Source organism: Gopherus flavomarginatus, chromosome 16 (genome assembly GCF_025201925.1).
Source record: "Gopherus flavomarginatus isolate rGopFla2 chromosome 16, rGopFla2.mat.asm, whole genome shotgun sequence".
Lineage (NCBI taxonomy): Eukaryota > Metazoa > Chordata > Testudines > Testudinidae > Gopherus > Gopherus flavomarginatus.
This window is the reverse complement of record NC_066632.1, coordinates 2,149,880-2,177,567: the sequence shown is the minus strand read 5'-3', so window position 1 is coordinate 2,177,567 and position 27,688 is coordinate 2,149,880. Positions and strand designations below refer to the sequence as shown.

The following is a 27,688-nucleotide window of genomic DNA, read 5'->3' as shown; positions in this document are numbered from 1 at the left end:
CGCAGCCTTGGGTGGGGAAGGGAGGGGGCAGCAGCTGCTGGTGTGGGGCTGGGAGTGCATTCCTCTAATCTGCAGCCGGGCACAGAGAGGGGAGTTCACAGGAGCAGGGGCTGGGAGCCTGGACTCCTGGGTTCTGGTCTAAGCAGAAGTGTGACCTAGTGGTTAGACCAGAGGCCTGGGGCACAGGAAGGACTCCTGGGTTCTGGTCTGAGCGGCTGCATGTGGCGAGGCGTCGTGGGCGCCGCCATGCCCCAGGCTAGCGAGTGCCCCGTGTGCGCACTCCCAGCCCCCCTTGGCCGGCTCTCTGCCCCATGGGATCTCGGCCGAGCCCAGGGCGCTCTGGCCCCTGACCCGTGTCTCTTGCAGGACGGTGGCTGCCGAGGTGCGGAAGCAGGTGTCTCGGGAGCACGGCGGGTCCCCCCAGCTCTCCAAGAAGCGCAGCGGGTCCCAGCAGATGGTGAGTACCCCAGCGCCCTGCCCCCCCTCCGCCCCCGGCACCGCCCGGCTCTCAACACGGTCCGGCCACTAGAGGGGGACAGAGCCACCTTGGGGAACGTTAGCGCCGGCTCCTGCCATTGGCTCTTCCCTAAGCATCATGGGAACGTCCCGGGACTCCACCCCCTGGCCCCGCCCTTCCCGTGCCCGTCTCGCCTGCCTGGCTGGAGGCCCCGCCCACCACTCTGCTGCCCCCCCCCCCCCCCCCCCGGGCCCAGGCATCGAACCTGCCACCTCGGCGTGTAAAGGCAGCGCCCGCCTGCCCGAGCTGGCACCGCCGAGGGCTGGGAGTCACAGCTGGAGCTGGCTCATGGCCCCCGCTGGACATGGGGCCGTGGCGAGGCCCGAGGGGGCTGCTGGGTCCCCACCACCCAGGCGGGGAGCCAGCCACGCGATTCCCCACAGCCGCCCCTGTTCCTCGTTGTCCCTTCTCCGTTAGGCTGCGGGAGCTGGGGTCCCGCGGGGGCTCAGCAAGGGGCCCATGGCAGGGAGCCGAACGGCACTGGCTCCTCCTCTACAGCTGTTTCCTGGCCCCTTTCCCATGCTGCCTCTTGTCCCACAGCTGCTGCCTTTCTGAGCAGTGAACCCGTGGAAAGGAGTGAGGGCCAGTGGTTAGAGAAGGGGTGGGGCTGAGAACCTGGACTCCTGGGTTCTCTCCCTGGCTCTGAGAGGGGAGTGGGGGTTAGTGGTTAGAGCAGGGGGGCGGGAGCCAGGACTCCTGGGTTCTCTCTCCAGCTCTGGGAGGGGAGTGGGGGGTTAGTGGTTAGAGCAGGGGGGGCTGCACTGCGGGGGGCATGCCGTGGAGAACAGGGCATTTCCATCCATCTCCCGGTCCCACGTGCTGGCAGGCTTGGGGCCAAAGCATTGGCATTGGCCTCCGTGAGCCCAGGCGGGAGGCCGGCCCCGGTGGCTGGGACCAGGCACCAAGGGGGAGGACTCCGGCGCGCATTAGATCTAACCGCGTTGGTTTCCCCTTCCCTTTCCCGTGTGGTTTCAGTGTCTTGCCCTCACTTCCTGCCCGGTTAGTGCTGGCCCGGCAGGCGCTCGTGGGCAGGTCGGCGCTGAGATTTCCTCCAGCACAGATGGCTTATGCTACCTGTGCTCCCTCCCGTCAGCTGGCTCGGCCCCCACCCAGCCCGGGAGCCTTGAGAGAGCCCCCTTGGCCAGCCACGTACCAGCAGCTGCCTGGTTTTCTGCCCCCTCTCGGTGGCCAGGCTGGGAGGATACCGGTGGTGGTGGGGTGCTGGGGGGCTGCAGGAGCAATACTGGGAGGCCTCTAGGGGGTGATCTCTTCCCAGTCGATCCTGACTCTCTCTCTCTCTCTCAGCCGCACCGGGGTGCCAGGAGCTCAGCAGGGGACGCTCTCCCCGCTCAGTCAAGGTTCATTAGAAAGACAGGCACTAATATGGTATCCCAGATTGCACCCCAGGTTGGCAAAGGAACCCAGGAGTCCTGAGTCTCCTGCTCCAATCACGGGACCCCACTCCCCTCCCAGAGCCAGGGAGAACCCAGGAGTCCTGGCTCCCAGCCTCCTGCTCTAACCCTTAGCTTATCCCACTGCTGTGGGGAGCGCTTGGGGGGCCACACGGGTTGTCCCTGCTCCAACGACCAGCAGGAGGCAGTGGTGGGGTGGGGTTTGCGGAGAGCAGTCCTGTGCTGACTGGTCTGTCGCCGCAGGTGCCGCTGACGGAGGTGGTGGAGCCGGTGGACTTTGAGGAGTACCTGGCTGCCCACCCCCCCGAGCTGGAGCCTGGCCCACTCCGTGACCTGGTCGAGTTCCCTGCTGACGATGTGGAGGTGGTCCGGGAGCCACGGGAATGCCGCACGCTGGAACCGGGGGTGCCCGACGAGGGGTGGGTGCCTGGGCTGGGGCTTGCTGCTGAACAGTGGGAGAGGGGTGGGACCTGGCCCCGATAATCACCTGGCCCTGTGTGGTGCTGCAAGAGACCCCCAGCCCCGGATGGGGCAATGCGGGTTAGCATCTCAGTACTGCCCAGCCACAGCAGGGGGCAGCGAGTCTAGCACAGGGTCCTATATCTTGGGGCATTTTGTCCTCTCCTTGGGGAAACTGAGGCACCAGGGGGACTGATCAGACTGGGGAGGTGGGAACTCAGGATAAGGGGCGTGGCCTGGGTTTTACAGACTGGATGGGGCGGTAACTCAGGATAAGGGGCATGGCCTGGACTATTCAGACTGGATGGGGCGGTGACTCGGGATAAGGTGTGTGGCCTGGGCTATACAGACTGGATGGGGGGGTGGGACTCAGGATAAGGGGCTTGGCCTGGACTATACAGACTGGATGGGGGGTGGGACTCAGGATAAGGGGCGTGGCCTGGGCTATACAGACCGGTCAGGTGCGGGGACTTGAGGCATCAGAGCTCGTGAATTCTCGGCTCCCAGCCCCGTGGTCACCCCCTGCCCTCTCTCTGTCTCGCCCTCTTGCCATGCACACCCTGTGCCTGGCACAGCCCCGTCCTCTGCTGCACAAGGGGGCGCTTTGAGATGGGGCGTTTGGCATTGCAGGTCCCTCTCCCCCAGCCTGGACGCATGGCTGAGATAATGCTCCTTGCCTGCTCCCTGGGGCTGTGATAAGGCTTAATTAGAGTTATCATTAGTTAATTTAATTCCGGCAGAGTGACTTGCTCAAGGTCACCCAGCCGGCCAGCAGCAGAGCCAGGAAGAGGGAACCCAGGTGTCCTGGAAAAGAGGCCCCTGGTGTTGCTGTGTGCCCGCTGCCCACGCATTCCCTGCCCTCTTCCCTCCCCCCGCTAATTCAGAGGTGAGCCCTGTGTGTTTCCCTCCTGCCAGGAAGCTGGATGCCCGGGTGCGGGACACGGTGCAGGTCTACACGGAGGACTGGGTCGTGGTGCGGAGGAAGTAAGTTGGCGGAGGGGGCAGGGTGAGCCTCAAGCTGCACTTCGGAGCCGGGCGGGTCTCCCGTCCCCTCTCCTGCCGGCGGAAATCGCTGTCCCACTCCGTGCTTGGCGGGAGGCCAGAGGGATGGGCCTAGCTCGCTGGTGCTTGGCTGGGTTGCCTGGAGCCAGCCACCCGCTGTGGGCTTCCAAACTCCTGCAAACCAGATCCGCTCAGTCCTTTGGAGAAAGGGACCTTGTTTCTCTTGGTGCCTGGGGCTCTGTCAGCCCAGCCCGGCTCTGCCGCGTGACCGGAGGCTTGGCCAGGGGACAATGGGCTGTTTGGCTTCTGCCCCATCTGTCCGTCCGTCAGCCCAGGGTACTGTCACGGAGTCCCCAGGCGATGCTCTGCAGCTGGCTCTGCAGCTGCTCCCCCCAAAGCCAGTCAGGACTTTGGGGAGCCTCCTCTCCCTTGGAGCATTCACCATGTGCCCCTCCGTGCACTTCCCACAGCGAGGCCGCCCCAGCAGGGCCCTGGGCAAGCCACTGGGTCCTGCACCCCAACTTGGCAGTCAGACGTGACTCTCAGCCAGCCAGTAACACAGAGGTTTATTTGAACGGCAGGAACACAGCCCCAGACAGGCCTTGCTGGAACAGACAACAGGACCCCCTTTAGTTAGGTCCATCTGGGCCCCCAGGGAGGCCTCAGCCCCGTTGGGAAGCCCAAGTCCCATCGGGCGCCCCTCTCCATTTCCCTGCTAGCTTCAAGCTGAAACTCCCTCCAGCCTCTCACTCAGCCTCCCCCTGGCTCCTCCCCCAGCCTTTGTGTCCATTGTTCAGTGTCCCGGGCAGAGGTATTACCTGGCCTCCACCCCCCCTCCTGGGTTCTCAGGTTACATGCTCAGGTCTTCTCCCTTCCCCAAGGCAGCTGTCCCAGCAGAACTCCCCTGCACCCTTCCCAGGTCAGTGCTCCCCACTCAGCATTCACAGAACACAGCCAGAACATTCCCACTTCGGCAGAGTTACACAGCAGCTGAATCCTTGGAAGGAGGTGCCACCCTCTGTTTTACAGATGGGGAAACCGAGGCACAGAGCAAGATGGTTAGTTCCTGGCACCCACTCCTGTGCTCTGAGCTGGGGCCCAGCCCCTCTGTGGCTGGGCTGGGCCAATCCGGGCATGTCAGAGGGCGATATGGGACAGACGAGCCCCACAGCTGGTTCTGTCCTCCCTCCCCGTCCCCCCAGTGGGATGTGACCAAGGCTTCCCGCGCCCGCAGGTACCAGCAGCTCAGCACCATGTACAGCCCCAACACAGCCGAGCGGCAGCGCCAGAGACGGAGGGGGCTGCCCCGGCAGGTCTTCGAGCTGGACGAGGCCGCGGAGGAGCCGGTGAGGCTGGGGGGCAAGGGAGGATGCCCCCAGGCAGAGCGTGGCCCTGGTTGGGGGGGATCCGTGGCTGGGTCACTGGTATCTGGCTCTGCAGGAGCGAGGGCTGGGCTGGAGGGACATTGGGGTAGAGGGGCTCGTTGGGGGGTCTGGGCTGGGGGGGTGGGAGGACACCCCCCTCACCCCTCCACCCAACCCAGGAGGAGCTGAAGCGCCACTCGGCCTCCCTGGACGACACACCCCGGGGCAGCTGGGCTTCCAGTGTCTTCGACCTGAAGAACTCGGTGGCCGACCCGCTGCTGCCAGGCCTGCTGGAGCACATGGCCATGGAGGAGCTCGACCGCTGTAACGAGGAGCTGCGCAAGGAAAACCGGCACCCAGAGCTGCTGGCGCTCTTCCCCGCCCCCGACGAGGTGAGCCCCAGGGAACGGGCTGGGTCTCCTTTCCTAGGAGAGTGAATGTGGCACCCCAATGCCCCATGCAAGATCGGGGCCCACCATTGGGCTGGGCCCTGCCCCAAGAGCTCCCAGGGGAGGGGAGACTGAGGCACAGAACTGAGTGAGTGGCAGAGCTGAGATGTAACGATGCTGCCTTTGGTGGGACACTTCTGAGAGTGTCAGTTCAGGACAAATTGCGAGAGCCGGGCAGTAATAGCCCCAGGCTGGGGGTTCTCCACTTCTAAGCAAACCAAACCAGCCAGCCAGAGGGGACTTTGGTCTCACCCCACTGGCGAACCACAAAACACACAAGCAATTCCCTCAGACACTCCAGTTTCCCAGTATCCCCAGCAGTCCCACTAGCTATGGGGCCGAATGGTTATGAAAACCAAGGCCCCAGTAAAAGGGAAAAGGATCTCTCGATCCCAAAGGACCAAGCCCCAGACCTAGGTCAATATACAAATCAGACCCACAAATCACGCTGGTGCCAGCCCTTTAGAATCTAAAATCTAAAGGTTTGTTCGTAAAGGAAAGAAATGCAGCTGAGAGCTAGAACTGGTTAAATGGAATCAGTGACATCCCATAATGGCAAAGTTCTGGGTTCAGGCTTGTAGCAGTGATGGAATAAACGGCAGGTTCAAATCAAATCTCTGGAACATCCCCCGCTGGGATGGGGCATTCAGTCCTTTGGTCAGAGCTTCAGTTTGTAGCAAAGTTTCTCCAGACGTAAGATGCAGGATTGAAGACAAGATGGAGGAGTTTTCAGGGCCTTTTATATCTTCTGCCTGTGGAAGGGCCCCTCCATTCTTACTGTGGAAAATCACAGCAGCAAGATGGAGTCTGGAGTCACATGGGCAGGTCTCATGTCCGTGCATGACTCAGTTTACAGGCCGACGCCATCGTGTCCATGTTAGTTTGAACGTTCCCAGGAAAGTTCAGAGGTAGTTGGCATCTCCCAAAGTCCAGTGTCCGTTAAGTGTTTCTTGACCAGGCACTGCCTAAGAACAGCCCCTTCTCGAGAAGCCGACCAGACACTTCACTGAGGCTACTTAGCATCAAAGTACATTGAGACAAAAGTACAGAGCCAATATTCCTAACTTCAGCTGCGCGCACACACACACACACACAGAGAGACAGCATCATCGTAACCAGCAAATCATCACCTCTGTATAGACGCCTCACGGGGCCTCCTTGGTACAAGATTTGCTGCAACTATATCACAGTGGTTGCAACAGTGATCAGTACGGTCACAGTTTTATGTCAATAACATCACAGCCCCAAGAGCTCCCAGTCTAAACATACCAGGGGGGAGGGGAAACTGAGGCACAGAGCTGCGGTCACTGGCAGTTCAGGGAATAGAGCCCCGGTGTCTCCACGAGGCCATGGTGCCTGCGCAGGGCCTGCTCGTGCAGTGGGTATAAAGGCAGGGTCTGGTTGGCCGCGTGGGGCAGGCTGGGGGGCGCTGGGCGGGCACTGGGTTCGAGGGGCCACTCTCACCACTGCTCCCCCGGCTGGCAGGACGAGGCGGTGGAGCGCTGCAGCATACCTGAGATCCCCCGGGAGCACTTCGGCCAGCGGATCCTGGTGAAGTGCCTGTCTCTCAAGTACGTTGCCTCTCATCATTGCAGTGATGGGGCTGGGGGTGGCTCCCTGGGGCTGGGGGGAGGCAGCATTTTCATCCCCACTGTGGGGAGGCACCTACCAGAGCCAAGCGAACTTCCCTGTGGGCTGGGCCAGTCCAGTGGGGGCAGGGGGGTGTCCCCTGTCTTCCCCGTGGGGAATGGGAAGAGGAGGGGGACCTGGCTGTGAGGGCAAACAGCTCAGCCTTGGACGCCCATGCTGAGCCCTACTCATCCCTAGAACCTCGGGGAGGGGCATGTGGGGGCAGTGATGTCTGTTAGAGGGGAAACTGAGGCACTGGGGGCAGGGCTTGGCCATGGAGGCCCAGTGAGTAAGTGGCAGATCCAGAAATAGAACCCAGGAATCCTGGCTCCCAGTCCCTTCCCCCGCCCCCGCTCTAACCACTAGACCTCATTGCCTCTGAGCTGACCCCTGAGTGCCAAGGGGTGTGGGGCTGGAGAGGGGGCCGTCGCTCCCCGCCGAAGGGCTCTGACGCACTCACGATCTCTCTGGCACCAGGTTTGAGATCGAGATCGAGCCCATCTTCGGGACGCTCGCCCTGTATGACAGCAAGGAAAAGAGAAAGGTACCCAATGGTCCCTCCTCATCGGGGCATGTCCTGGCTGGGTCTGTACCTACTGGGCAGGGATGCAGCGTAAGGAGCGTGGCCTGGGCTGTACTGACCAGGGGGTGGGGATGCAGGGAGAGGGGCGTGGCCTGGGCCGTACTGACCAGGGGATGGGGATTCAGGGCTAGGGGCGGGTCCCAGGCCATACTGACCAGGGGGTGGGGATGCAGGGCGAGGGGCATGGCCTGGGCCATACTGGCCAGGGGGTGGGGATGCGAGTGAGGGGCATGGCCTGGGCCATACTGACCAGGGGGTGGGGATGTGGGGCTAGGGGAAGGCCTCGGCCATACTGACCAGGGGGCAGGGCTGAGGGGCGTGGCCTGGGCCGTACTGGCCAGGGGGCTGGGATACGGGGCGAGGGGCGGGGCTCAGGCTGTACTGACCAGGGGGCGTGGCTGAAGGGCATGGCCTGGGCCGTACTGGCCAGGGGGCTGGGATACGGGGCGAGGGGCGGGGCTCAGGCTGTACTGACCAGGGGGCAGGGCTGAGGGGCGTGGCCTGGGCCGTACTGGCCAGGGGGCTGGGATACAGGGTAAGGGGCGGGGCCCAGGCTGTACTGACCAGGGGGCGGGGCTGAGGGGCAGGGCCTAGGCCAGCCCGCATGGTAGCGCTGTCCCTTGCTCTCACTTTTGCTCTGTCCCTAGATCTCTGAGAACTTCTACTTCGACCTCAACTCGGAGCAGGTGAAAGGGCTGCTGCGGGCGCCCGGCGGCCACCCCGCCATCTCCACGCTGGCGCGCTCCGCCATCTTTTCCATCACCTACCCCTCCCCTGACATCTTCCTTGTCATCAAGGTGAGGAGGTCATCAACCTTCCAGGTCATCAACCTGGCCTCGCCGCTGCTTGCAAACGCTCGTGCAACTCTAACCACTAGACTTCACTCCCTTCCAAGAGCTGTAGTGGAACCCAGGAGTCCTGGCTCCCAGCCCCGCTCTACGCCTTGGCCCCGACTCCCCTCCCCAGTGGTCACTCATTTCTCTTCTCCCCCAGCTGGAGAAGGTGCTGCAGCAGGGGGACATCAACGACTGCTGCGAGCCCTACATGGTCATGAAGGAGACAGACGCAGCCAAGGTAGGTGCTGCCCTCGGACCCGGACTCAACCCCGTCTGCAGGGCGGCTCACCTGGGAAAGCCAGTGTGGATCCCTGCTGCCCCCTTCTCCCTGCTTTAACCTCTAGACCTCACTGCCCTCCCAGAGCTGGAGAGAGAACCCAGGAGTCCTGGCTCCTAGCCCCTCCACCCCCGACTTTAACCGCTCAGCACCACTCCTCTCCCAGAGCCAGGGAGAGAACCCTGGAGTCCTGGCTCATAGCCCCCCCCCTCCCCCCCGAGGGGTACCGCTCTGACAGCAGCAGTGCAATTCCCCATATCCCGAGGGGGCTCGGTCTAGGAGTCAGGGTGAGCCGGGGTTTCCGTGCCCCGGTGACTCCGGGCCCGTCCCTGCCCCAGAACAAGGAGAAGCTGGAGAAGCTGCGCGGGGCGGCGGAACAGTTCTGCACCCGGCTGGGCCGGTACCGCATGCCCTTCGCCTGGACAGCCATCCACCTCCTGAACATCGTCAGCACCGCCGGGTCCCTGGAGCACGACCCCACCGACGCCGAGAGCGGTGAGCCCGGCTGGGATTGTGGGCGCAGCCTCTGGCTTCCGGCACCTGGGGCTCGGCCTTGGCGTGGGCACAGTCCGGAGAGCTCCGCGGAGCGACGTTCCCCACAGTGCTGTGGGGCTGGGTGGGGGCATTCTGCCCTCTGGGCCTGTGCTGGCCCCAGCATAGCAGTAGGGGGCGCTGTGGGGCAGGGAGTGGGGCGGGGGCTCAGCAGGGGGCGCTCTCCCCTGGCAGGCAGGGCTGGCCCCAGGGTGGCGCTATGGGGCACTGTGCTGCAGGGAGTGGGGTGGTGGTCCCCAGGGGGCACTCTCCTCTGGCAGGCAGGGCTGGTCCCAGGGGGTGCTGTGGGGCAGAGGTCCCCAGGGGGCGCTCTCCCATGGCAGGCAGGGAAGTCCCCAGGGGGCGCTAGAGGGCACTGTAGGGCAGGGAGTGGGGCAGAGATCCTCAGGTTGCACTCTCCCATGGCAGGCAGGGCTGGCCCCAAGGGGCGCTAGGGGGTGCTGTGTGGCAGGGAGTGGGGCGGAGGTCCCCAGGGGGCGCTCTCCCCTGGCAGGCAGGGAGGTCCCCAGGGTGGCGCTAGGGGGCACTGTGGGGCAGGGAGTGGGGTGGAGGTCCCCAGGGGGCGCCCTCCCCTGGTAGGCAGGGAAGTCTCCAAGGCGGCGCTAGGGGCCACTGTGGGGTGGAGGTCCCCAGGGGATGCTCTCCCCTGGCAGGCAGGGTGGTCCCCAGGGGGCGCTGTGGGGCAGGGAGTGGGGCGGAGGTTCCCAGGGGGCGCTCTCCCCTGGCAGGCAGGGAGGTCCCCATGGTGGCTCTAGGGGGTGCTGTGGGGCGGAGGTCCCCAGGGGGCGCTCTCCCCTGGCAGGCAGGAAGGTCCCCAGGGTGGGTCTAGGGGGCGCTGTGGGGCGGAGGTCCCCAGGGGGCGCTCTCCCCTGGCAGGCAGGAAGGTCCCCAGGGTGGGTCTAGGGGGCGCTGTGGGGCAGGGAGTGGGGCGGAGGTTCCCAGGGGGCGCTCTCCCCTGGCAGGCAGGGAGGTCCCCAGGGTGGCTCTGGGGGGCGCTGTGGGGCAGGAGGTTTTGATCTAAAGCCAGGTCCTGGCTGCTGCTGGTGGTTTACGGCTCCTGTTACCCTTGTCCGAGTGCCGGCTGCACCCCACCCCGCAGTGATCTTCCCCGCCACCCCCCGTGGGCACACGGCGCTGCAGGTTTCTTGCCAGTGGCTGTTCTGGCAGCTGCTGCCTCCCACCCCAGAGGTGGCTGCAAAAAAATCTTTGTCGTCCAGCTCAACTGGGGCCGCCCAGGGAGGAGGCTGGGTGCTGCCAGGCTTCTCCCTGGGTGGCCGGCAGGCCCAGTGGAGTCTCTGGTTGGCCCGGCCCGTGGGGCTTTGCTGGGCCCGCCCGCCGGGAGCCCCCCTTGCCCGGGATGACCCCTCCCCTCCCCCCTGGCAGAGCGTCGGGGCACCTGGAACGAGCGCAAGCGGAGGATGCTGGAGCGCATGAGCGCTGGGGAGGAGCTGTGCAGCTTCGCCACCTTCCGCCCCGCCACCCTCACCGTCACCAACTTCTTCAAACAGGTAACAGGCAGCGCCCCCTGCTGGCCACAGGGGGGATTGATGGAGGGTGCTTGGGGGTGGAGCCGTCTGGGTGGGATGGGCTGTATTTGGTTTGGGGGGGGGCTTGGGGCACCTGGGGCCAGGGGGTGTCTGCTTTGGGGATGGGGCTAGGGGGTGTCTGCTTTGGGGGCAGGGCCAGGGGGTGTCTGCTCTGGGGGTGGGGGCAGGGCCAGGGGGTGTCTGCTCTGGGGGTGGGGGCAGGGCCAGGGGGTGTCTGCTTCGGGGGCGCCTGGGGGGTGGTGCCAGACACTGCAGCCTGCTCTGCTCTAACGCCCGCCCGGCCCCGGCAGGAGGGCGACCGGCTGAGCGCTGAGGACCTCTACAAGTTCCTGGCGGACATGAGGCGTCCGACCTCGCTGCTGCGCCGGCTGCGGCCCATCACAGGTACGGCTGGTGGGAATGGCCTGGGCACCGCCAGGATGTGTGTACTGTGAGGGCGTTAGGGGGCCCGTATGCAGCAGTAAGGCCTCCTGGGGGCAGCCGCAGAGCCACACCCGCGGGGGCTGCTGCACCCAGGGCAGCCCTCACGGCTGCTCTAACCTATATTGAGGCCAAAGGAACCTCCGGCAGCCCTGGGGGAGGGGAGCTCCAAGCCCCCTCCCATGTACCCCATGCCCCACCCCTTCCAGGTCCCACCTTCTCCCTGCCCTGGGCCAGGCGCCCAGCGCCATCCCCTATTGACATCTTCCTCAAGCCCCTTCCCACCTGCCCCTGGGCTCAGTCCCGTGGGTTAGCGTAGCCACGGCCCTCCCTTCCCATCAGCCACCGGGCTGGCTCTGGCCGTGGGGGTCTGCCCCACATACCGGCCCCATAGCGCTGAGATCCTCACGGCCCATTGCCTCCTCTCTCCAGCTCAGCTCAAGGTGGACATCTCGCCAGCACCCGAGAGCCCCCACTACTGCCTCACCCCAGAGCTGCTGCACGTCAAGCCCTACCCAGATCCCCGGGTGCGGCCCACCAAGGAGATCCTGGAGTTCCCGGCCCGCGAGGTGTATGTCCCCCACACCACCTACAGGTGGGCACCCGTGGGCGTGTGTGCCGCTGCCTTCTCCTGGGAAGTCACTGGCCGCCCAATGGCGCCCGGGCATGGCGTCATCGGCCATCAGATGGGCGCTTTGCTGATCAACAGGGCCAGGCACATCTGCTGGGACCCCTGGGATGGCGAGGGGGTCTGGCTACTAGCCCTGAGCCCCGAGTGCACCCACAAAACCCACTGGGAAAATGTGACTAGGGGTTAGTCTGATCTTTGGCCCTGAAGGGCCAACAACAAAGATGGGGTGTGGGGAGCTAGGGCTGGGATAGCAGGGGGCTGCGGGTCGGGAGTGAACGGCACCAGCAGAGCCGGGGGGCAGGGCTGGGAGAAGGGGGATTGTGGGTCAGGATTGAGGTTCTCTGGTGGAGCTGGGATAGTGGGGGCTGTGAGTCGGGAGTGAGGGGCACCGGCAGGGCTGTGTTGGGGGAGGAGAGCTTTTCCCCAATGCCCCTGTAGAAGCTGGAGTCACTTTCTCTCCAATAAGCCCCAGGAGGAGGGTGGCTCCCCCAGCCCTGGGGTTCATTTATTTCCTGGCGGGAGGGAGGCTCCAGCGCTCGATACCAGAGCCCTCGGGAGACGTGTCCGTCCCTCGGGAGCTGGGGGTCCTCCCAGATCCAGCGGCCCGACTGGCACTGCCTGGCCCCTTGTCACAGCAGCCCCTGGAGCCGGGGTCCCTCGCAGCGGTGAGGCTCCATGTGGCTTTCCTCGGCCGTCCCGTGGGGCCTGTTCATGTCTTGGTGCCAGCACGACCCTCCATCTGCCAGGGGGGAGCGGGCAGGCTGAGAGCAGGTGTGGGGGGGGCGATGGGCATCGTGGGGCAGCCGGAGGGGGGGACCCACTGGCTTTTCAGGGAAACTGCCTGGGCTCCGCCCTCACGAGCAGCACCCAAGGGAGCCGACCCTGCTCGGGCTTCTAACAGACCCAGGGTTCCCAGCCTGCCTCAGGCCCCCTGGCTGCAGAGGCCGGGGATGGGGGTGGGGTTGGGGTTGTGCCTGAGAGCCAGGGATCGTGGGCTGCATGGGCTAGTGGCTAGTGCCATGGCCACGGGGCACCTGGTTCCAGTACCGGCTCTGCTAGGGCCTCTCTGCCTCAGGTTCCCAGTGGGTAGTGGCTGTGCCCCCCCATGCTCCCCCAAACCGAGCCCCCCAACCCTCCCCCCCCCCCGTGGGGGCCTTGCCTGCTCCCGGAGCCGGGCCAGCTGCTCCGCCTGCCTGGCCGCTTGCTGCTGCTGCTGCTGGGCCACGTCCGCCAGGGACTGGAGGGTGAGGTTCTGCCGCTCCACGTGCATCTGGGGAGAGGCGGGGGTCAGACACTCCCGGGGGCACGTGCCAGGTGACCCTTTGCTCCCCCTCCCCCACCAGCCACTCTCTCCCCCATTCCCCTTCTGTTCCCCCATGCCCCCTCCCCGGGGGCCGCCTCCCTGCATCACCCCTGAGCTGGGGGCCCAGCAGTCCGGGGGGGATCAGTGCGCCCCCTCTGTTGGGGCCTGGGGCTCAACAGATCATAGTGCCTGGATCCCAGCGGGGGCTGGTTGGCATCACTCCCTGGAGGTTGCTGGGGCCAGATCCTGGCTGGGGTCACTCCCCTCCCCTTGACAGGGACATGCTGATCCCCCCCAGGGGAGGGTTGAGCCCATGGTTCAGAGCTCCCCTGCTGGCAGCAGTGGTGCCGGCTGGGCTGGGGGTGGGTTTAGGGTTGTCTCAGGCCCAGAGCAAGGTGGGGTCAGGGCAGCATCTGGAGCTGGGAATTCCCAGGGCCCAGGTCTGTAAGGACCCCAGCGTGCGCGTGTTACCTTGAGAGCAGCCAGCTCCGTGGCCCCATGCCGGGGGCCCCTCCCCGCCAGGCCAGCCAGCGTCTCCTCCAGCTCCTTCAACCGCTCCGCCAGCAGGAGGCGCCCCGCTAGCGTTGTCTGGAAGGCCTGGGCCATGCTGTGGGTCTGCAGCCGCAGCGCCGTCTCCTCGGTCTGGCGGGGGGAGGGGAGAGCAGCAAAAGCATCCTGCCCTGTGCCTTAGTTTTCCCATCTGGGGCTGGTAATCCTGCCCTCGGGACTGCGGACACCCTCAGTTGGGCAGATGAACTGGGAGACCTGGAGACTTGGGGGTTAGTAGAGACCTGGCCCCAGCTGGGGAGACACTCCCAAATCCTCTTAGCCCCAGGGCCAGGATCCAGCGGGCTCATCCTCCTCTCCGCCTGGCCTCCCGCAGGCCTCTAAACCATCACCCCCGCCATACAGCTAGGGAAACCGAGGCAGAGATGTGACCCTCGAGGTTTCAAACTGAGGAAGTGCCAGAGCCAGGAATAGAACCCATGAGTCCTGACTCCCAACCCCCCCGCTTTCCGCAGGCAGGTACCTTGAGCCTCCCCACTGCCTCGCGCAGCTCGTCCATAGCCTGCCGGGCTTGCTGCGCCTGGCGCTGCAGTGCCCACAGCAGGTGCTGGCAGCGCCCGAGCCGGTGCCCGGCCTGCTCCAGCCGCTGCCCCGTGGCGCTGTAGGTCTCGTGCAGCGCCTGGCTGAACTGCAGCACCCCATAGACCAGGATGTCCACCTCCTCCTGTGGGGCCACCCCCGGTGGGGGCAGGGTGGGCAGGGCCGCACCAGGGGGCAGCAGGGGAAGAAGCAGCAGCAGCAGGCTCAGCATCGCTCCAGCACCGGGCGCCAGGAACTGGCCTTATACAGGCCTGGGGATGGGGGGAGGTGTGGGGCAGGGCACTGGGTGTCTGGTGAGACTCTCCTCCCCGCCCCTGGGGCTCCAGTGCCAGCAGACTTTGGCAGCTGGCGCAGGTCCAGCGCCCTGTCCTGACGGCTGTCCCGGGGCACGGAGCCCCTGGCCGGGTCAGGGCAGTTGCGAAAGGGGATTGCGTCAGAGAGGCTGTAGCGAAGGGTTAATAATGGAGCGGGCTTGTGTTCCTCAGAGCTTCCTCCAGCTGGGGCGGGGGGCAGATCCCCAGCAGGCAACCACAGAGGTCCTGACACACACAGCTAGACCCCGCTCCACTCCTCCCAGCTCCCCACCGGCTCTAACCGCTAGACCCCGCTTCACTCCCAGAGCCGGGGAGAGAACCCAGGAGCCCCGGCTCTAACCGCTAGACCCTGCTCCCCTCCCAGAGCTGGGGCGAGAACCCAGGAGTCCTGGCTCCCAGGGCCCCCCCTGCACTCTAACCACTACACCCTACTCCCCTCCCAGAGCTGGGGAGAGAACCCAGGAGTCCTGGGTTCCAGGGCCTCCCCTGCACTCTAACCACTAGACCCTGCTCCCCTCCCAGAGCTGGGGCGAGAACCCAGGAGTCCTGGCTCCCAGCCCCCTTGCTCTAACCACTACACCCTACTCCCCTCCCAGAGCTGGGGAGAGAACCCAGGAGTCTTGACTCCCTGGTCCCCCCCTCCAACTACTAGACCCCACTGCCCTCCCAGACTGGGGTTCCAGCTGAGACAGGATCTGGGGCAGTCCAGTCCAGTGCAGGGTACCAGGGAAGGGCACCTGAGCTGGGGGGTCTCAAAGCAAATCCCCCCCTCTGCCTTTTCATCCCCCTCCCTTGCACTCCTGGGCCCCTGCTGCCCGTTGGCTCTTCGCCTGCCCAGCTGCATGCATGCCCGCCCCAGAGCGGCCTCGTGATTAGTGCGATCAGGGTCACCAGCAGGCAGCCATGTGTGGGTGGGGGGCAGGCAGGGGATGGGGGGCAGGAGGCACCGCTGCACAGCCAGGGGTGGGGGGGCAGCACCATCTAGGAGCTAGGATACCTGGTTCTCTTCTGTGTCTTGGCACCAAGCCTCTTCCCCTCTTTGTGCCTCAGTTTCCCTCCCTGCAATGGGGCTGCTGCTCTCTCTCACAGGCCTCTGGGAGGCAAGACCCCATCCCAGCCCGCAGCTGTGTGAATGGACATTGCCAGGCCCCCGCTGATCCCCTGTGTGTCTCTCTCCCGCCCCCCCCAGGAACCTGCTCTACGTCTACCCACAGAGCCTGAATTTCAGCAGCCGCCAGGGCTCCATGCGCAACATCGCCGTGAAAGTGCAGTTCATGGCGGGCGAGGACCCCAGCCAGGCCCTGCCGGTGAGTGCCAGCCCCAGCCCCGAGCTCCCCGGTGTGACAGCCGGCAGGGCACCTAGCTCCTTGCGCCGCTGGAGAAACCACTCGCCCTTAAGGGACATGACTGGCCTCAGCCTGACACACCTGCCCCCAGCCCAGTTCGGGGGCAGCGGAAATGGAGCCGAGAAAGGGCCACGGATCATGGGGTGAAGCGGAGATGGAGCTGAGAGCTGGCACCGCCCCTCCCTGCTTGCCGCCCGGAAGCAGAGTCTGGCCGAGAAAGAGGCTGTGGGTCCCTGGCCCTATATCAAAGCACTATCCCGGGGTGGGAGGGATGGGTTACCCAGGGGTGCTGGGTCCATGGCACCAACAGGCTCCGGCTCTTTTTGGGGCTTCACTGAGCCACAGTCTCCAGCCCATTTGGGGATTTTCAAACTGATCTCGGGGTTTCAGGGCCCTGGCTAGAGAGTTTTGCTCCCTCTGGGCTACCCAGCCTGAGACCCCAAAAACGTTGGGGGGGGGGGAACGCGTTGCCTGCAACCTCAGGGCCCTTTGAGGTGCTTCACATCAGCCCCACGTTCAGGTGGGGTGGCCCCAGCTCAGCGATGCTACATAGGGGCACCTGAAACTTCCGGCCCAAAGTTGAACTCTCTCCAGGATCCCAGGGAGGTTAGGCCCGGTTCCTGAACCCCCGAGGCAGCACTGTCTCTCTCCCATCTCTCACACCTGTGTCAGTCTGTGGCTGACCTGCCTGTCTGCCCCCCCTTGCCTGGTGTAACGGTTCTTTCACCAGGTGATATTCGGCAAGTCCAGCTGCAGTGAGTTTACGAAGGAGGCTTACACTGCCGTGGTGTATCACAACAGGTGAGCACTGCCCACCGAGCTGTCGAGGCATGGGGGGGGCTATTTCAGGTAATATGGTAACCCATCTGGGGGTGTCTGGGTGAAGGGGGTGCTAAGCGGGATGGAGGGCTATTTCAGTTAATATGGTAATCCACCTTGGGGTGTCTGGGTGAAGGGGGTGCTAAGCTGGATGGGGGGCTATTTCAGTTAATATGGTAACCTGTCCGGGGCTGTCTGGGTGTGGGGGTGCTAAGCGGGATGGAGGGCTATTTCAGTTAATATGGTAACCCACCTTGGGGTGTCTGGGTGAAGGGGGTGCTAAGCTGGATGGGGGGCTATTTCAGTTAATACGGTAACCTGTCTAGGGGTGTCTGGGTGGAGGGGAGCACTGGGCTGGGCTGGTCTCTGCTGTGGGTCTCCCCAGGATGTGGGTCGGGGCCCAGGGCAGCCCCCAGCCTGGAGACCGGAGGGGTTTCAGTGCCTGAGCGTGGGGATCAGGGGACGCCGCGGGGGGCTCACTGCCTGCTGGCCCCCCCAGGTGCCCCGAGTTCTACGAGGAGTTCAAGCTGCAGCTCCCGCCCGCCCTGACGGACAATCACCACCTGCTCTTCACCTTCTCCCACATCAGCTGCCAGCCAAAGCAGAACGCGCCGCTGGAGACGCCTGTCGGCTACACGGTCAGCCCGCCTGGGGGGGCCCCTCGCTGCCCCCCGCCCCTGAACCCTGCCCCCCGAGAGCCTCCCCAGCCCTGGGGCTCCCAGCCCGTGTCCCTGCCCCCCGAGAGCCTCCCCAGCCCTGGGGCTCCCAGCCTGTGTCCCTGCCCCCCCGGGAGCCACTCCAGCCCCCCGGGAGCCTCCCCAGCCCTGGGGCTCCCAGCCTGTGTCCCTATCCCCCGGGAGCCTCCCCAGCCCTGGGGCTCCCAGCCCGTGTCCCTGCCCCCCGAGAGCCTCCCCAACCCTGGGGCTCCCAGCCCCTGTCCCTGCCCCCCCGGGAGCCACCCCAGCCCCCCGGGAGCCTCCCCAACCCTGGGGCTCCCAGCCCGTGTCCTTGCCCCCCCGGGAGCCACCCCAGCCCCCCGGGAGCCTCCCCAGCCCTGGGACTCCCAGCCCGTGTCCCAGCCCCCCGGGAACCTCCCCAGCCCGTGTCCCAGCCCCCCGGGAACCTCCCCAGCCCCCCGGGCATCTCTCCAGCCCTGGGGCCCCCAGCCCCCTGGGCACTTCCCCCAGCCCCTGTCTCTGTCCCCCAGGAACCTCCCCAGCCCCGTGTTCCTGCCCCCCAGAAACCTCTCCAGCCCGGAGGCCCCCTGCCCTGTGTCCCTGCCCCCCAGGAACTTCCCCAGTCCTGGGGTCCCCCGGTCTCATCCCTGCTCTCTTCTGCCAGTGGGTCCCGCTGTTGCAGCATGGCCGCCTGCGGACGGGGCCCCTCTGCCTGCCCGTGTCGGTGGAGAAGCCCCCGCCCAGCTACTCCGTGCTCACCCCCGATGTAAGTAAGCATGGCAGGTCCGGGTGAGCCCTGGGCCCAGTGCTCCAGCCCCTGGCCCTAGGGGCACCAGCTGGCTCGGGCTGGGGTCTGGGAGGTGGGCATCCAAGCCGGCAGACCCAGTCTGGACCTGTCCCAGTGAGGCTGGGATTGAGCCAGCCCCCTTGAGACGGGAGCTACATTGGGGGGGGGGGGGGCGAGGAATGTCCTCTCTTTGGGCACCACCCACCCTGCAGCTGGCAGGGAAACTGAGTCATGGGCGTGGTCAGATTCCGGGAGGGAGCGCCGCTGCACCTCTGCCTGGCATCCCTGCCCTCTGTCCATGGGGATGGGGTGGTAGCTGGGACCTGGGGGTAGGGGGAAGAGTGGGGGCCAGGCCGGGAGTGGTCAGGGGCAGAGAGGGAGCGCCGCTGCACCCCTGCCTGGCATCCCTGCCCTCTGCCCATGGGGATGGGATGGTAGCTGGACCTGGGGCCGGGAGCGGTCAGGGGCAGGGAGAGAGCGCCACTGCACCCCTGCCTGGCATCCCTGCCCTCTGCCAGTGGGGATGGGATGGTAGCTGGGACCTGGAGGTAGGGGGAAGGAGTGGGGGCCGGGCTGGGAGTGGTCAGGGGCAGAGAGGGAGCGCCACTGCACCCCTGCCTGGCATCCCTGCCCTCTGCCCATGGGGCTGGGGTGGTAGCTGGACCTGGGGGTAGGGGGAAGAGTGGGGGCCAGGCCGGGAGTGGTCAGGGCCAGAGAGGGAGCGCCGCTGCACCCCTGCCTGGCATCCCTGCCCTCTGCCCATGGGGATGGGATGGTAGCTGGACCTGGGGCCGGGAGCGGTCAGGGGCAGGGAGAGAGCACCACTGCACCCCTGCCTGGCATCCCTGCCCTCTGCCCGTGGGGATGGGATGGTAGCTGGGACCTGGAGGTAGGGGGAAGGAGTGGGGGCCGGGCTGGGAGTGGTCAGGGGCAGAGAGGGAGCGCCACTGCACCCCTGCCTGGCATCCCTGCCCTCTGCCCATGGGGATGGGATGGTAGCTGGACCTGGGGCCGGGAGCGGTCAGGGGCAGGGAGAGAGCGCCACTGCACCCCTGCCTGGCATCCCTGCCCTCTGCCCGTGGGGATGGGATGGTAGCTGGGACCTGGGGGTAGGGGGAAGAGTGGGGGCCGGGCTGGGAGTGGTCAGGGGCAGAGAGGGAGCGCCACTGCACCCCTGCCTGGCATCCCTGCCCTCTGCCCATGGGGCTGGGGTGGTAGCTGGACCTGGGGTCGGGAGTGGTCAGGGGCAGAGAGGGAGCGCCACTGCACCCCTGCCTGGCATCCCTGCCCTGTGCCCGTGGGGATGGGATGGTAGCTGGGACCTGGGAGTAGGGGGAAGGAGTGGGGGCCAAGCCGGGAGTGGTCAGGGGCCGGGGCCCACGGCTCTCCCTCCCCGCCGGCAGGTGCAGCTCCCTGGCATGAAGTGGGTCGATAACCACAAAGGGGTGTTTCACGTGGAGCTGCTGGCCGTGTCCTCAGTGCACACGCAGGTGAGGGCGGGGCTGGGGCTGATGTCCTGGGGGGCTGGAGCTGGGTGGGGAGATGGGGGGGGCTGGAACCCAGGGGGCAGGTCAGGGGGTGAGGGTAGGGAGGCTGAGGGTGCTCTGTATGGATGGGGGGCACTGTGTCTAGTTACTGCATGAGGGGCGCTTTGCCAGGCTGCAGGGGGGCCATGGGCCTGGCTGAGGATCTAGGCCCTGCCCCCCGGACTCAGGCACAGCCTGTCTCGGGGGCTGGGATTGGCTCCAGACCCAGCACCCCAGCCCTTGGCAATCACGCCATGCCCGATTGCAGCCCCTCCTGGGCTGCCGGACACGGCTCCCCTCTGCCAACGCACCCAGCGTCTCTGGGGCTGACAGGTCTGATCCCTCTGTGCCCACGCTACTACCCACCCGCCCGTGGGGAGCTGGAGCCTGGTGCTGGGGGCCAGGACTCCTGGGTCCATTTTGTTGGCCCTCTCTGCACTCGGGGAGGGATGCTAGTGCAGGAGGCCAGAGCGGCGCCAGCCGGTGCCTGGTGGTCCCAGGAGCTGGGGCTGGAGCCCCCCAGTGCCACCTGCCCCTGTCCCCCGGCAGGACCCCGCCCTGGATAAGTTCTTCACGCTGGGCCACGTGCTGGAGGAGGGGCACTTCCCGGTGCGGCTGCGGGACACCGTGCTGACCGAGGGCAGCGTGGAGGGGGAGCTGCGGGCCAGCGTGGCCGGGCTACGGGGGGCCGGGCTGGGGCCACTGCTCGCCCACTGCCACCGGGTCCTGGACAAGCTGCTGCTGCTCATCGCCCGCCCGCCCGTCATCGGGGGCCAGATCGGTGAGTACCCGGCGCCCCCACCTCGCCCTGTGAGCCGCGCCTGGTGCCCTCCACCTCGCGGGGACCTCGCCCTGTGATCGGAGGGGGTGCCTGGCCCCCCCACCTCGCCCTGTGAGCAGCGCCTGGTGCCCTCCACCTCGCGGGGACCTCGCCCTGTGATCGGAGGGGGTGCCTGGCCCCCCCACCTCGCCCTGTGAGCAGTGCCTGGTGCCCTCCACCTCGTGGGGACCTCGCCCTGTGATCGGAGGGGGTGCCTGGCCCCCCCACCTCGCCCTGTGAGCAGTGCCTGGTGCCCTCCATCTCGCGGGGACCTCGCCCTGTGAGCGGAGGGGTGCCTGGCCCCCCCACCTCGCCCTGTGAGCCGCGCCTGGTGCCCTCCACCTCGCGGGGACCTCGCCCTGTGAGCGGGGGGGTGCCTGGCCCCCCCACCTCGCCCTGTGAGCCGCGCCTGGTGCCCTCCACCTCGCGGGGACCTCGGCCTGTGAGCGGGGGGGTGCCCGGCGCCCCCACCTCGCCCTGTGAGCAGCGCCTGGTGCCCTCCACCTCGCGGGGACCTCGCCCTGTGAGCGGGGGGGTGCCCGGCGCCTCCACCTCGCCCTGTGAGCAGCGCCTGGTGCCCTCCACCTCGTGGGGACCTCGGCCTGTGATCGGAGGAGGTGCCTGGCCCCCCCACCCCACGGGGACCTCTCCCTGTGAGCGGGGGGGGGGGTGCCTGGCGCCCCCCCTACCTTGCAGGGACCTCGCCCTGTGATCGAGGGGGTGCTTCGTGCCCCCCACCCCATGGGGACCTCACCCAGTGAGCGGGGGGATTGCCTGGCGCCCCCACCTTGCGCTGACCTCTCCTTGTGATCGGCGCCAGGCACCCCCCAACCCACGGGGACCTCGCCCTGTAATCGGGGGGTGCCTGCCCATACCCCCACCCCATGGGGACCTCGCCCTGCAGAGACCTTGCCCTGTGATTGGGGGAGTGCCACCCTGCCCCTCGCGGGGACCTTGCCTTGTGATCGGGGGGGTGCCTGCCCACACCCCCACCCCAGGGGGACCTTGTCCTGTGATCCAGGGGGGGTGCCTGCCCCCCCCTTCGCAGGGACCTCGCCTTGTGATCGGGGGGGTAACTGCCCCCACCCCCACCCTGCGGGGACCTCGCCTTGTGATCAGGGGGGTTACTGCCCCCACCCCCACCCCACGGGGACCTTGCCCTGTGATCGGGGGGGTGCCTGGCGCCCCCCACCTGGTGAGGACCTCACCCTGTGATCGAGGGGGGGAAGAGAATTTTGCAGCTGCTCTGATTGGCTGTTCTCCCCAAGGGGCAGGGCAGAGGGGAAGACAGCCAATCAGAGGGGGAGTTTTGCAGCTGATTTCCCATTTGTGACCCCGGGCGCGTGATGCTGGCGTGTTGGAGCCCCAGCAATCGGCCAGAACCCTAGGGGAGCATTAGCCCTGCTGTCCCGATGGGGAAACTGAGGCACCAGGAGGAGCAATGGCTTGCATGTGCTCAGCCAGCAGGCCAGAGGCAGAGCCAAGGAGTCCCATGTGCCAGTGCTGGGCTCCCCCCACTGGGCCAGGATTGATGGGGACCTGCACCCATGCCCCAGGGAGAGGAACCCAGGAGTCCTGTGGCCCAGCCCTGCCCCCAACCCTGGCTCACCCCTGACCCCTTCACGTCTTCCCTCAGTCAACCTGGGCCGCGCCGCCTTCGAGGCCATGGCCATCATGGTGAACCAGATCCACCGGGGCCTGGAGGCCAGCCAGGGCCAGCACGGCCACAACCCGCTGCTGGCCGCCTACGTCCACTTTGCCTTCCGCCTGCCCGCCGAGACGCCACCAGCGGGGAACAGTGAGCATGGGGGGACAGGGCCCTTGGGGGGCCCCTTAACATCCATGGGGCTGTGTGTCCTGGGGGGGGCAGGGCCCCCGGGGGGGCCCTTAACATCCATGGGGCTGTGTGTCCTGGGGGGGGCAGGGCCCCCAGGGGGGCCCTTAACATCCATGGGGCTGTGTGTCCTGGGGGGGCTGGGGGCAGCTGCTGGGGGCCAGTTCCCAGGGGTGTGGTGGAGGCAGGGGCTGCTTCTGGGGACAGGTGGGTGGGAGGAGGAGGGCTGCTCCCAGGGGCGATGGTGGGGTCTGATCCCAGGAGGGGTCTTCTGGGAGTGTTTCCTCGGGGGGATCCTCGGGAAGGGGAGCAGAGTTGGAGAGGGGAACCAGGCTGGGAGGCAGGACTCCTGGGTCCTATCCTCGGCCCTGGGAAGGGAGTGGGAGCTGGTGGGTTAGACCAGGGAGGGGATAGGACGAAGCCACGACTCCTGGGTCCCATCCCCGGCCCTGGGAGGGGAGTGGGGGCTGGTGGTTAGAGCAGGGGGCTGGGAGCCAGGACTCCTGGGCTCTCCAAGGGGGTTAAAATGCCTCCCTACCCCCTTGACTCCCCCCGGGTGTTTGTTCCAGAGGCCGGGACGCCGCCCCAGGGGGCTGCCATCCAATGTGCCACCCTGTCCCGCGCCACCGGCCGCCCCGCCAGCCTCAGCCTGTCACGCTCCAAGAGTATCAGCAACAGCAACCCCGACCTGGCCACCGCGCCCGGCTCCCCCGACGACGAGGTCCAGAATATCCTGGGCAGCAAAGTAAGGCCGGCGCTGGCTGTGCCCCAGGGGAGGGGCACCCAGCGCCCCCAACCCCTTCCCTGCTCTGCCCCTCTGCACCCCCTGGGGTGGAATCAGCCCCCTGGGCTCCCTGCACGCCGCCAATCGGGCACAGCTCCCCAGTCCTCTGCCACCTTCCCCGCTTGGTGCTTTCGGGCTGGGGGCTCTGGTGGTGGGTCACTCTGGTTGGGGCGTTTCCTGCTGGTTCCTGTCTGAAATCCCGCCGTGGGCTGGGGGCTGGCTGGGCAGAGAGGGGCTGGGGGGGTGTCCTGCTCTTGGCTCTGAATCCGCCCTCCCCCGGTGACGGTTCTCGCTGCTCTCTTCTCTCCCGGCGGCCGCGGTGCAGGGGATCGACCGCTCGCACTCCTGGGTGAACTCGGCCTACGCCCCCGGCGGGCCCAAGGCCGTGCTCCGCCGGAACCCGCCCAGCTCCAGCGCCGACCTCAAACAGGTGCCCCTTCCCCTTCTCCGCTTCGCTTGCCAGCCGTACCTGCCCCGCCCCAGTAACTGCCCCGCTGGGTCTCCCCACACAGCGCTGACCCCTAGTGGTGAAGAGCGAGGACTGTGGCTCCTCTCCACGGTCACTCTGCACCTCCGCCCAGGGTGGGTGGGTAGAACATGGGGCACTGGTGTGGGGGGCTCGTCCATCACATCTCTCCTCTGCTCCATCCTCTCATTCCATTCACTCCTCTCCTCCATCATCACCGCCCGCCGCGTCCCACAGGCCTGCGAGCGAAGCTCTAACCGCCTCTCCTCCTTCCTGGAGCGCTCCTCCGCGCCCGCCGCCCCCACCAGGCTGACTGCCAAGAAGGTAGAGGGGGCGGGGGGGACGGCTGAGCAAAAGTCTGAGGGGCGGAGGGTGGGTAAATGATTCTTGCCCAGCTACAACTGATCCTCGGGCTCCTGGGATAGACATTCCTCTTCCCAACACCCCTGCATCCATCCATGGAACAGACATGAGGGCCTGGACTCCTGGGCTGGGGGCCTGGACTCCTAGGTTCTGTCCCCAGTGCTGGCAGGGGTGTGGGGTCTAGTGGTCAGAGCAGTGGGGGCTGCGGGCCCAGACTCCTGGGTTCCATCCCCAGCTCTAGGAGTGGGAAGTGATGTAATGACTAGAGCTGGAGCCTGGGAGCCCAGAGTCCGGTCCCCTGCCCCCAGCCCTGCCACTGATGTCCTGCGTGGCCTGGGGTTCATCATGTCCCTTTTCCATGCCTCAGTTTCCCCACTGATAACGCTTGCCTTAGCCTCACTGGGGTGACATGAGGCCTCATTAATGAATGCCAAGTACGTGCTTGGAGCCCTGCCCTGGAGAATCCCAGTGTCTGTAAAGCGTTGAATTGGTACCAGGCTCTGATCCCGCCCACGCCCGCTGCATTATTCAGAATCCCTGAGCTCCAAAATCGCTCTGAACCCTGGGTCTCCTCGGCCGGACAGAGAGAGAATCCGGGTCGGGGGGAGGTTCCTTTCGGACAGGTTCCATCTATCACCCGCCAGCTAAAATCTCCTGCCTGTTACTCTCCATCCGTCTTCTACCTTGTGCCTCATCACCATCGACCCCTCCTTCGCCATATCTGTGTGAGCTGCCTCCCTCGCCGGCGTGCCCAGGGAGCGCTCCGCTGGGCCGCTTTCTCCTCCGGGTTCGCAGGCTCAGGCTGGCAGGGGGGTCCCGCTAGCCGAGGGCAGGCCTGGTGCCCAGGGATAGCCATGAGCTAACGGAGGGGCCCAGTGTGTTATGTGGGGGGGCGCTGCAGGCTGGCCGCGTGCTGTAACCCAGGGTCTGTCCCGGCCGGAGCCACTAACGCCTCCACCGTGGGCGCCTCTCCAGAGCATTTTGGCTGCTTGACCCGCCCGGGCAGGCATCAGTGGGGAGCGGGGAATCGTTCCCAGGCCAGAAGAACTGCTGGAGCCAGGCCCAGCTCGTGGCACCGGGGCTGGACCGATGTAGCTCAATCTCCCTGGGCCTCGGTTTCCCGCCTGTGCCAAGGGGTCAGAGCCTGGCCTGCCACGGGGCGGTGGGGGGGCCGTGTGGATTGCAGAGCAGGAAGGGTGATGGGGGCCGGCTGAGCACCGCAGGCAGAGGGGTAAATTCCTGCTGGGGCCAGGCCTAGGAGCAGTGCGGGGAGGGGGAAGACAAGCTCCCCCCACCCCCTGGTGTTACCCCCATGGTGCTGCCGGCCGTGCCCCCCCCCCGCCGCCCCGGTAACCGCCCGGCTGTCTCCTCCCAGCTGCTGCACGAGGAGCTGGCCCTGCAGTGGGTGGTGAGCACCAGCACCGTGCGTGAGGCCGTGATACGCCAGGCCTGGTTCTTCTTCCGGCTGGTGGTGAGTGCCGGGGGAGGGCGCCCTTCAGCCTGGCCTGGCAGCCCCCCTAGCGTCTGGGCTCCCCCCTGCCCCGTGTTGGCCTTGGCCTGGCAGCCCTCCTAGTGTCCAGGCTTCCCCCCCTGCATCGGCCTTGGCCTGGCAGCCCCCCTAGCGTCTGGGCTCCCCCCCCGCCCTGTGTTGGCCTTGGCCTGGCAGCCCCCCTAGCGTCTGGGCTCCCCCACCCCCCGTGTTGGCCTGGGCCTGGCAGCCCTCCTAGTGTCCAGGCTTCCCCCCCTGCATCGGCCTTGGCCTGGCAGCCCCCCTAGCGTCTGGGCTCCCCCCCGCCCCGTGTCGGCCTTGGCCTGGCAGCCCTCCTAGTGTCCAGGCTTCCCCCCCTGCATCGGCCTTGGCCTGGCAGCCCCCCAAGCGTCTGGGCTCCCTCCCCCCTGTGCTGGCCTGGGCCTGGCAGCCCCCCTAGCGTCTGGGCTCCCCCCCCCTGTGCTGGCCTGGGCCTGGCAGCCCCCTAGTGTCCAGTCTCCACCCCCAGCCCCATCGGCCTTGGCCTGGCAGCCCCCCTAGTGTCTGGGCTCCCCCCCCCAAGTCAGCCTTGGCCTGGCAGCCCCCCCTAGTGTCCAGTCTCCGCCCCCACCCCCATTGACCTTGGCCTGGCAGCCCCCCCTAGTGTCGGGGCTGCCCCCACCCCACCCCCATCGACCTTGGCCTGGCAGCCCCCCAGCACCACCTCTTGGAGAGGGTCCAAGCGAGGGGCCCGCGGGCCCAGCGTGCGCCGCCCCCAGGCGCAGCATCCCCGAGCCCCCCCACATAGCACTGCCCTGCCCCTTGGGGCAGTCCGGGGGGTCAGTGTCCCTGGCTGCCCTCCCCCGGGGGTCCCCGCGGCCTGTGCCCAGCGCTGGCGGCTCTCGCCCGCAGGGGAAGAGCATGGCGCTGCACCTGCACCAGGCCGAGAAGCTGGAGGCGCCGCGCCGGCTGCGTTTCCCCAGCCGCTTCGTGGACGACGTCGCTGCCCTGGTGGGCGCCGTCAGCATCGAGATCGCCAGCCGCTACCAGAAGGTCGGTGTCCCCTGCCCCACTGCCCTGGCCCCCCGCTCCCCTTCCCGCTTAGCTACCTCCCCCCGACGCCTTCATCTATCCCCAGCTCATCTGTCCATCCAGGTAGCCAGCCCCCTGTAACTCCCCAGTGTGTCCCTCCCTCCATCCCCAGCCTGTCCGCACCCTGTTTTTCCATCCACCCCCTTCGCCCCCCCCCCCCAGCCAGTCCCCTATTATCCATCCACATCCCCTGTCTGTCCCTCCCTCCGCCTGCCCTTGCTCACCCCCAGCCGGGCCTGCGCTCTCACCCCACCCGTTGCTCCTGTGCTGCTTGGAGCCCCGTGTCCCTGGGGGGGCATTAACCCCCCCCCGGCCTTGTCTTGCAGGATGTGGAGCTGGTGGAGCACCTCAACAGCAGCCTGGCCTTCTTCCTCAACGACCTGCTCTCCCTGATGGACCGCGGCTTCGTCTTCAGCCTCATTCGCCTCTACTACAAGCAGGTTGGCTGGGGCAGCTTCCGGCGGGACGTCCTGTGGCTGGGAGTTCCGCAGGGCCTGTCTGGGGATGGGCAGTTCTCCACTTGGAGCTGCAGCCTCAGAACTGGGGGGGATGTGCCCCTGGGATACGGGAGGCCAGCCAGTGACCTCCCAGAGCTGGGGAGGGGGTGGGCATGGGGCATCACGGCGTGTACAGCTGGGCCGGGGGGCTGGGCGGGAAAGGGGGTGATGGGGGGTGGGCGGGGGAGGGGGCAATCGGAGGGACAGCTGGGCTGGGGGGGACAGGTGGGAAAGGGGGTGCTGGGGGGCAGGTGGGAGGGGGTGGTTGGAGGGGGACAGGCGGGAAAGGAGGCAATCGGGGAGGACAGCTGGACTGGGGGCAGGTGGGAAAGGGGGTGGTTGGAGGGACAGCTGGGCTGGGGCAGGGGGACAGGCGGGAAAGAGGGTGATGGGGGGCAGGTGGGAGGAGGGTGGTCAGAGGGGGACAGCTGGGCCAGGGGGCAGGTGGGAGGTGGGTGGTTGGAGGGGGACAGCGGGAAAGGGGGTGATGGGTGGGAAGGCAGGAAAGGGGGTGGTCGGAGGGACAGCTGGGCAGGGGGGACAGGCAGGAAAGGGGGTGATGGGGGCAGGTGGGAGGGAGGTGGTCAGAGGGACAGCTGGGCCCGGGGGGGGGACAGCGGAAAACGGGGTGATGGGGGGGCAGGTGGGAGGGGGGTGGTCAGAGGGACAGCTGGGTGGGGGAGGACAAGCAGGAAAGGGGGTGATGGGGGGGAAGGCAGGAAAGGGGTCGGTCGGAGGGGGACAGCTGGGCCAGGGGGATTAACTAGGGAGCTGTCAGCCTCTGGGCTGTCCCTGGGAGCCCAGCCC

General features: G+C 66.8%; 1 protein-coding gene and 2 long non-coding RNA genes across 9 annotated transcripts in view; 1 reads left to right on the top strand and 2 right to left on the bottom strand.

Annotated features, from left to right (window-relative positions):
- DOCK6 (dedicator of cytokinesis 6) overlaps nt 1-27,688 on the top strand; it is a 52,430-nt gene that overhangs the window by 7,106 nt on the left and 17,636 nt on the right. For 2 of the 5 annotated variants that reach the window (XM_050925525.1, XM_050925521.1), the window contains exons 2-26: nt 367-457; nt 2,173-2,348; nt 3,304-3,372; nt 4,625-4,736; nt 4,934-5,146; nt 6,689-6,774; nt 7,310-7,376; nt 8,063-8,212; nt 8,409-8,489; nt 8,867-9,023; nt 10,464-10,588; nt 10,918-11,011; nt 11,480-11,642; nt 15,592-15,709; nt 16,479-16,549; nt 17,067-17,205; nt 17,909-18,010; nt 19,435-19,521; nt 20,107-20,338; nt 22,014-22,175; nt 22,781-22,956; nt 23,699-23,785; nt 25,200-25,295; nt 26,205-26,345; nt 26,711-26,824. In XM_050925525.1, the coding sequence (XP_050781482.1) occupies nt 367-457; nt 2,173-2,348; nt 3,304-3,372; nt 4,625-4,736; nt 4,934-5,146; nt 6,689-6,774; nt 7,310-7,376; nt 8,063-8,212; nt 8,409-8,489; nt 8,867-9,023; nt 10,464-10,588; nt 10,918-11,011; nt 11,480-11,642; nt 15,592-15,709; nt 16,479-16,549; nt 17,067-17,205; nt 17,909-18,010; nt 19,435-19,521; nt 20,107-20,338; nt 22,014-22,175; nt 22,781-22,956; nt 23,699-23,785; nt 25,200-25,295; nt 26,205-26,345; nt 26,711-26,824 (3,109 nt within the window). Of the gene's footprint in view, nt 1-366; nt 458-2,172; nt 2,349-3,303; nt 3,373-4,624; nt 4,737-4,933; nt 5,147-6,688; nt 6,775-7,309; nt 7,377-8,062; nt 8,213-8,408; nt 8,490-8,866; nt 9,024-10,463; nt 10,589-10,917; nt 11,012-11,479; nt 11,643-15,591; nt 15,710-16,478; nt 16,550-17,066; nt 17,206-17,908; nt 18,011-19,434; nt 19,522-20,106; nt 20,339-22,013; nt 22,176-22,780; nt 22,957-23,320; nt 23,426-23,698; nt 23,786-25,199; nt 25,296-26,204; nt 26,346-26,710; nt 26,825-27,688 lie in introns of all 5 variants that reach the window. The other 3 variants (XM_050925523.1, XM_050925520.1, XM_050925522.1) reach the window with 2 other exon arrangements.
- On the bottom strand, nt 18,365-19,438 carry LOC127035532 (uncharacterized). 2 transcript variants are annotated; one of them, XR_007769874.1, is made up of 5 exons: nt 19,354-19,438; nt 19,135-19,255; nt 18,915-19,036; nt 18,574-18,816; nt 18,365-18,475 (listed from the first exon to the last, which is right to left on the bottom strand). It is a non-coding gene; the product is annotated as an uncharacterized LOC127035532 (long non-coding RNA). The 2 variants fall into 2 exon arrangements; XR_007769875.1 differs by lacking the exon at nt 19,135-19,255 and having other exon boundaries at nt 19,354-19,427.
- On the bottom strand, nt 20,298-22,033 carry LOC127035533 (uncharacterized). Of its 2 annotated transcripts, XR_007769877.1 has the most exons (4): nt 21,270-22,033; nt 20,812-21,219; nt 20,442-20,567; nt 20,298-20,359 (listed from the first exon to the last, which is right to left on the bottom strand). It is a non-coding gene; the product is annotated as an uncharacterized LOC127035533 (long non-coding RNA). The 2 variants fall into 2 exon arrangements; XR_007769876.1 differs by having other exon boundaries at nt 20,442-20,485; nt 20,812-22,033.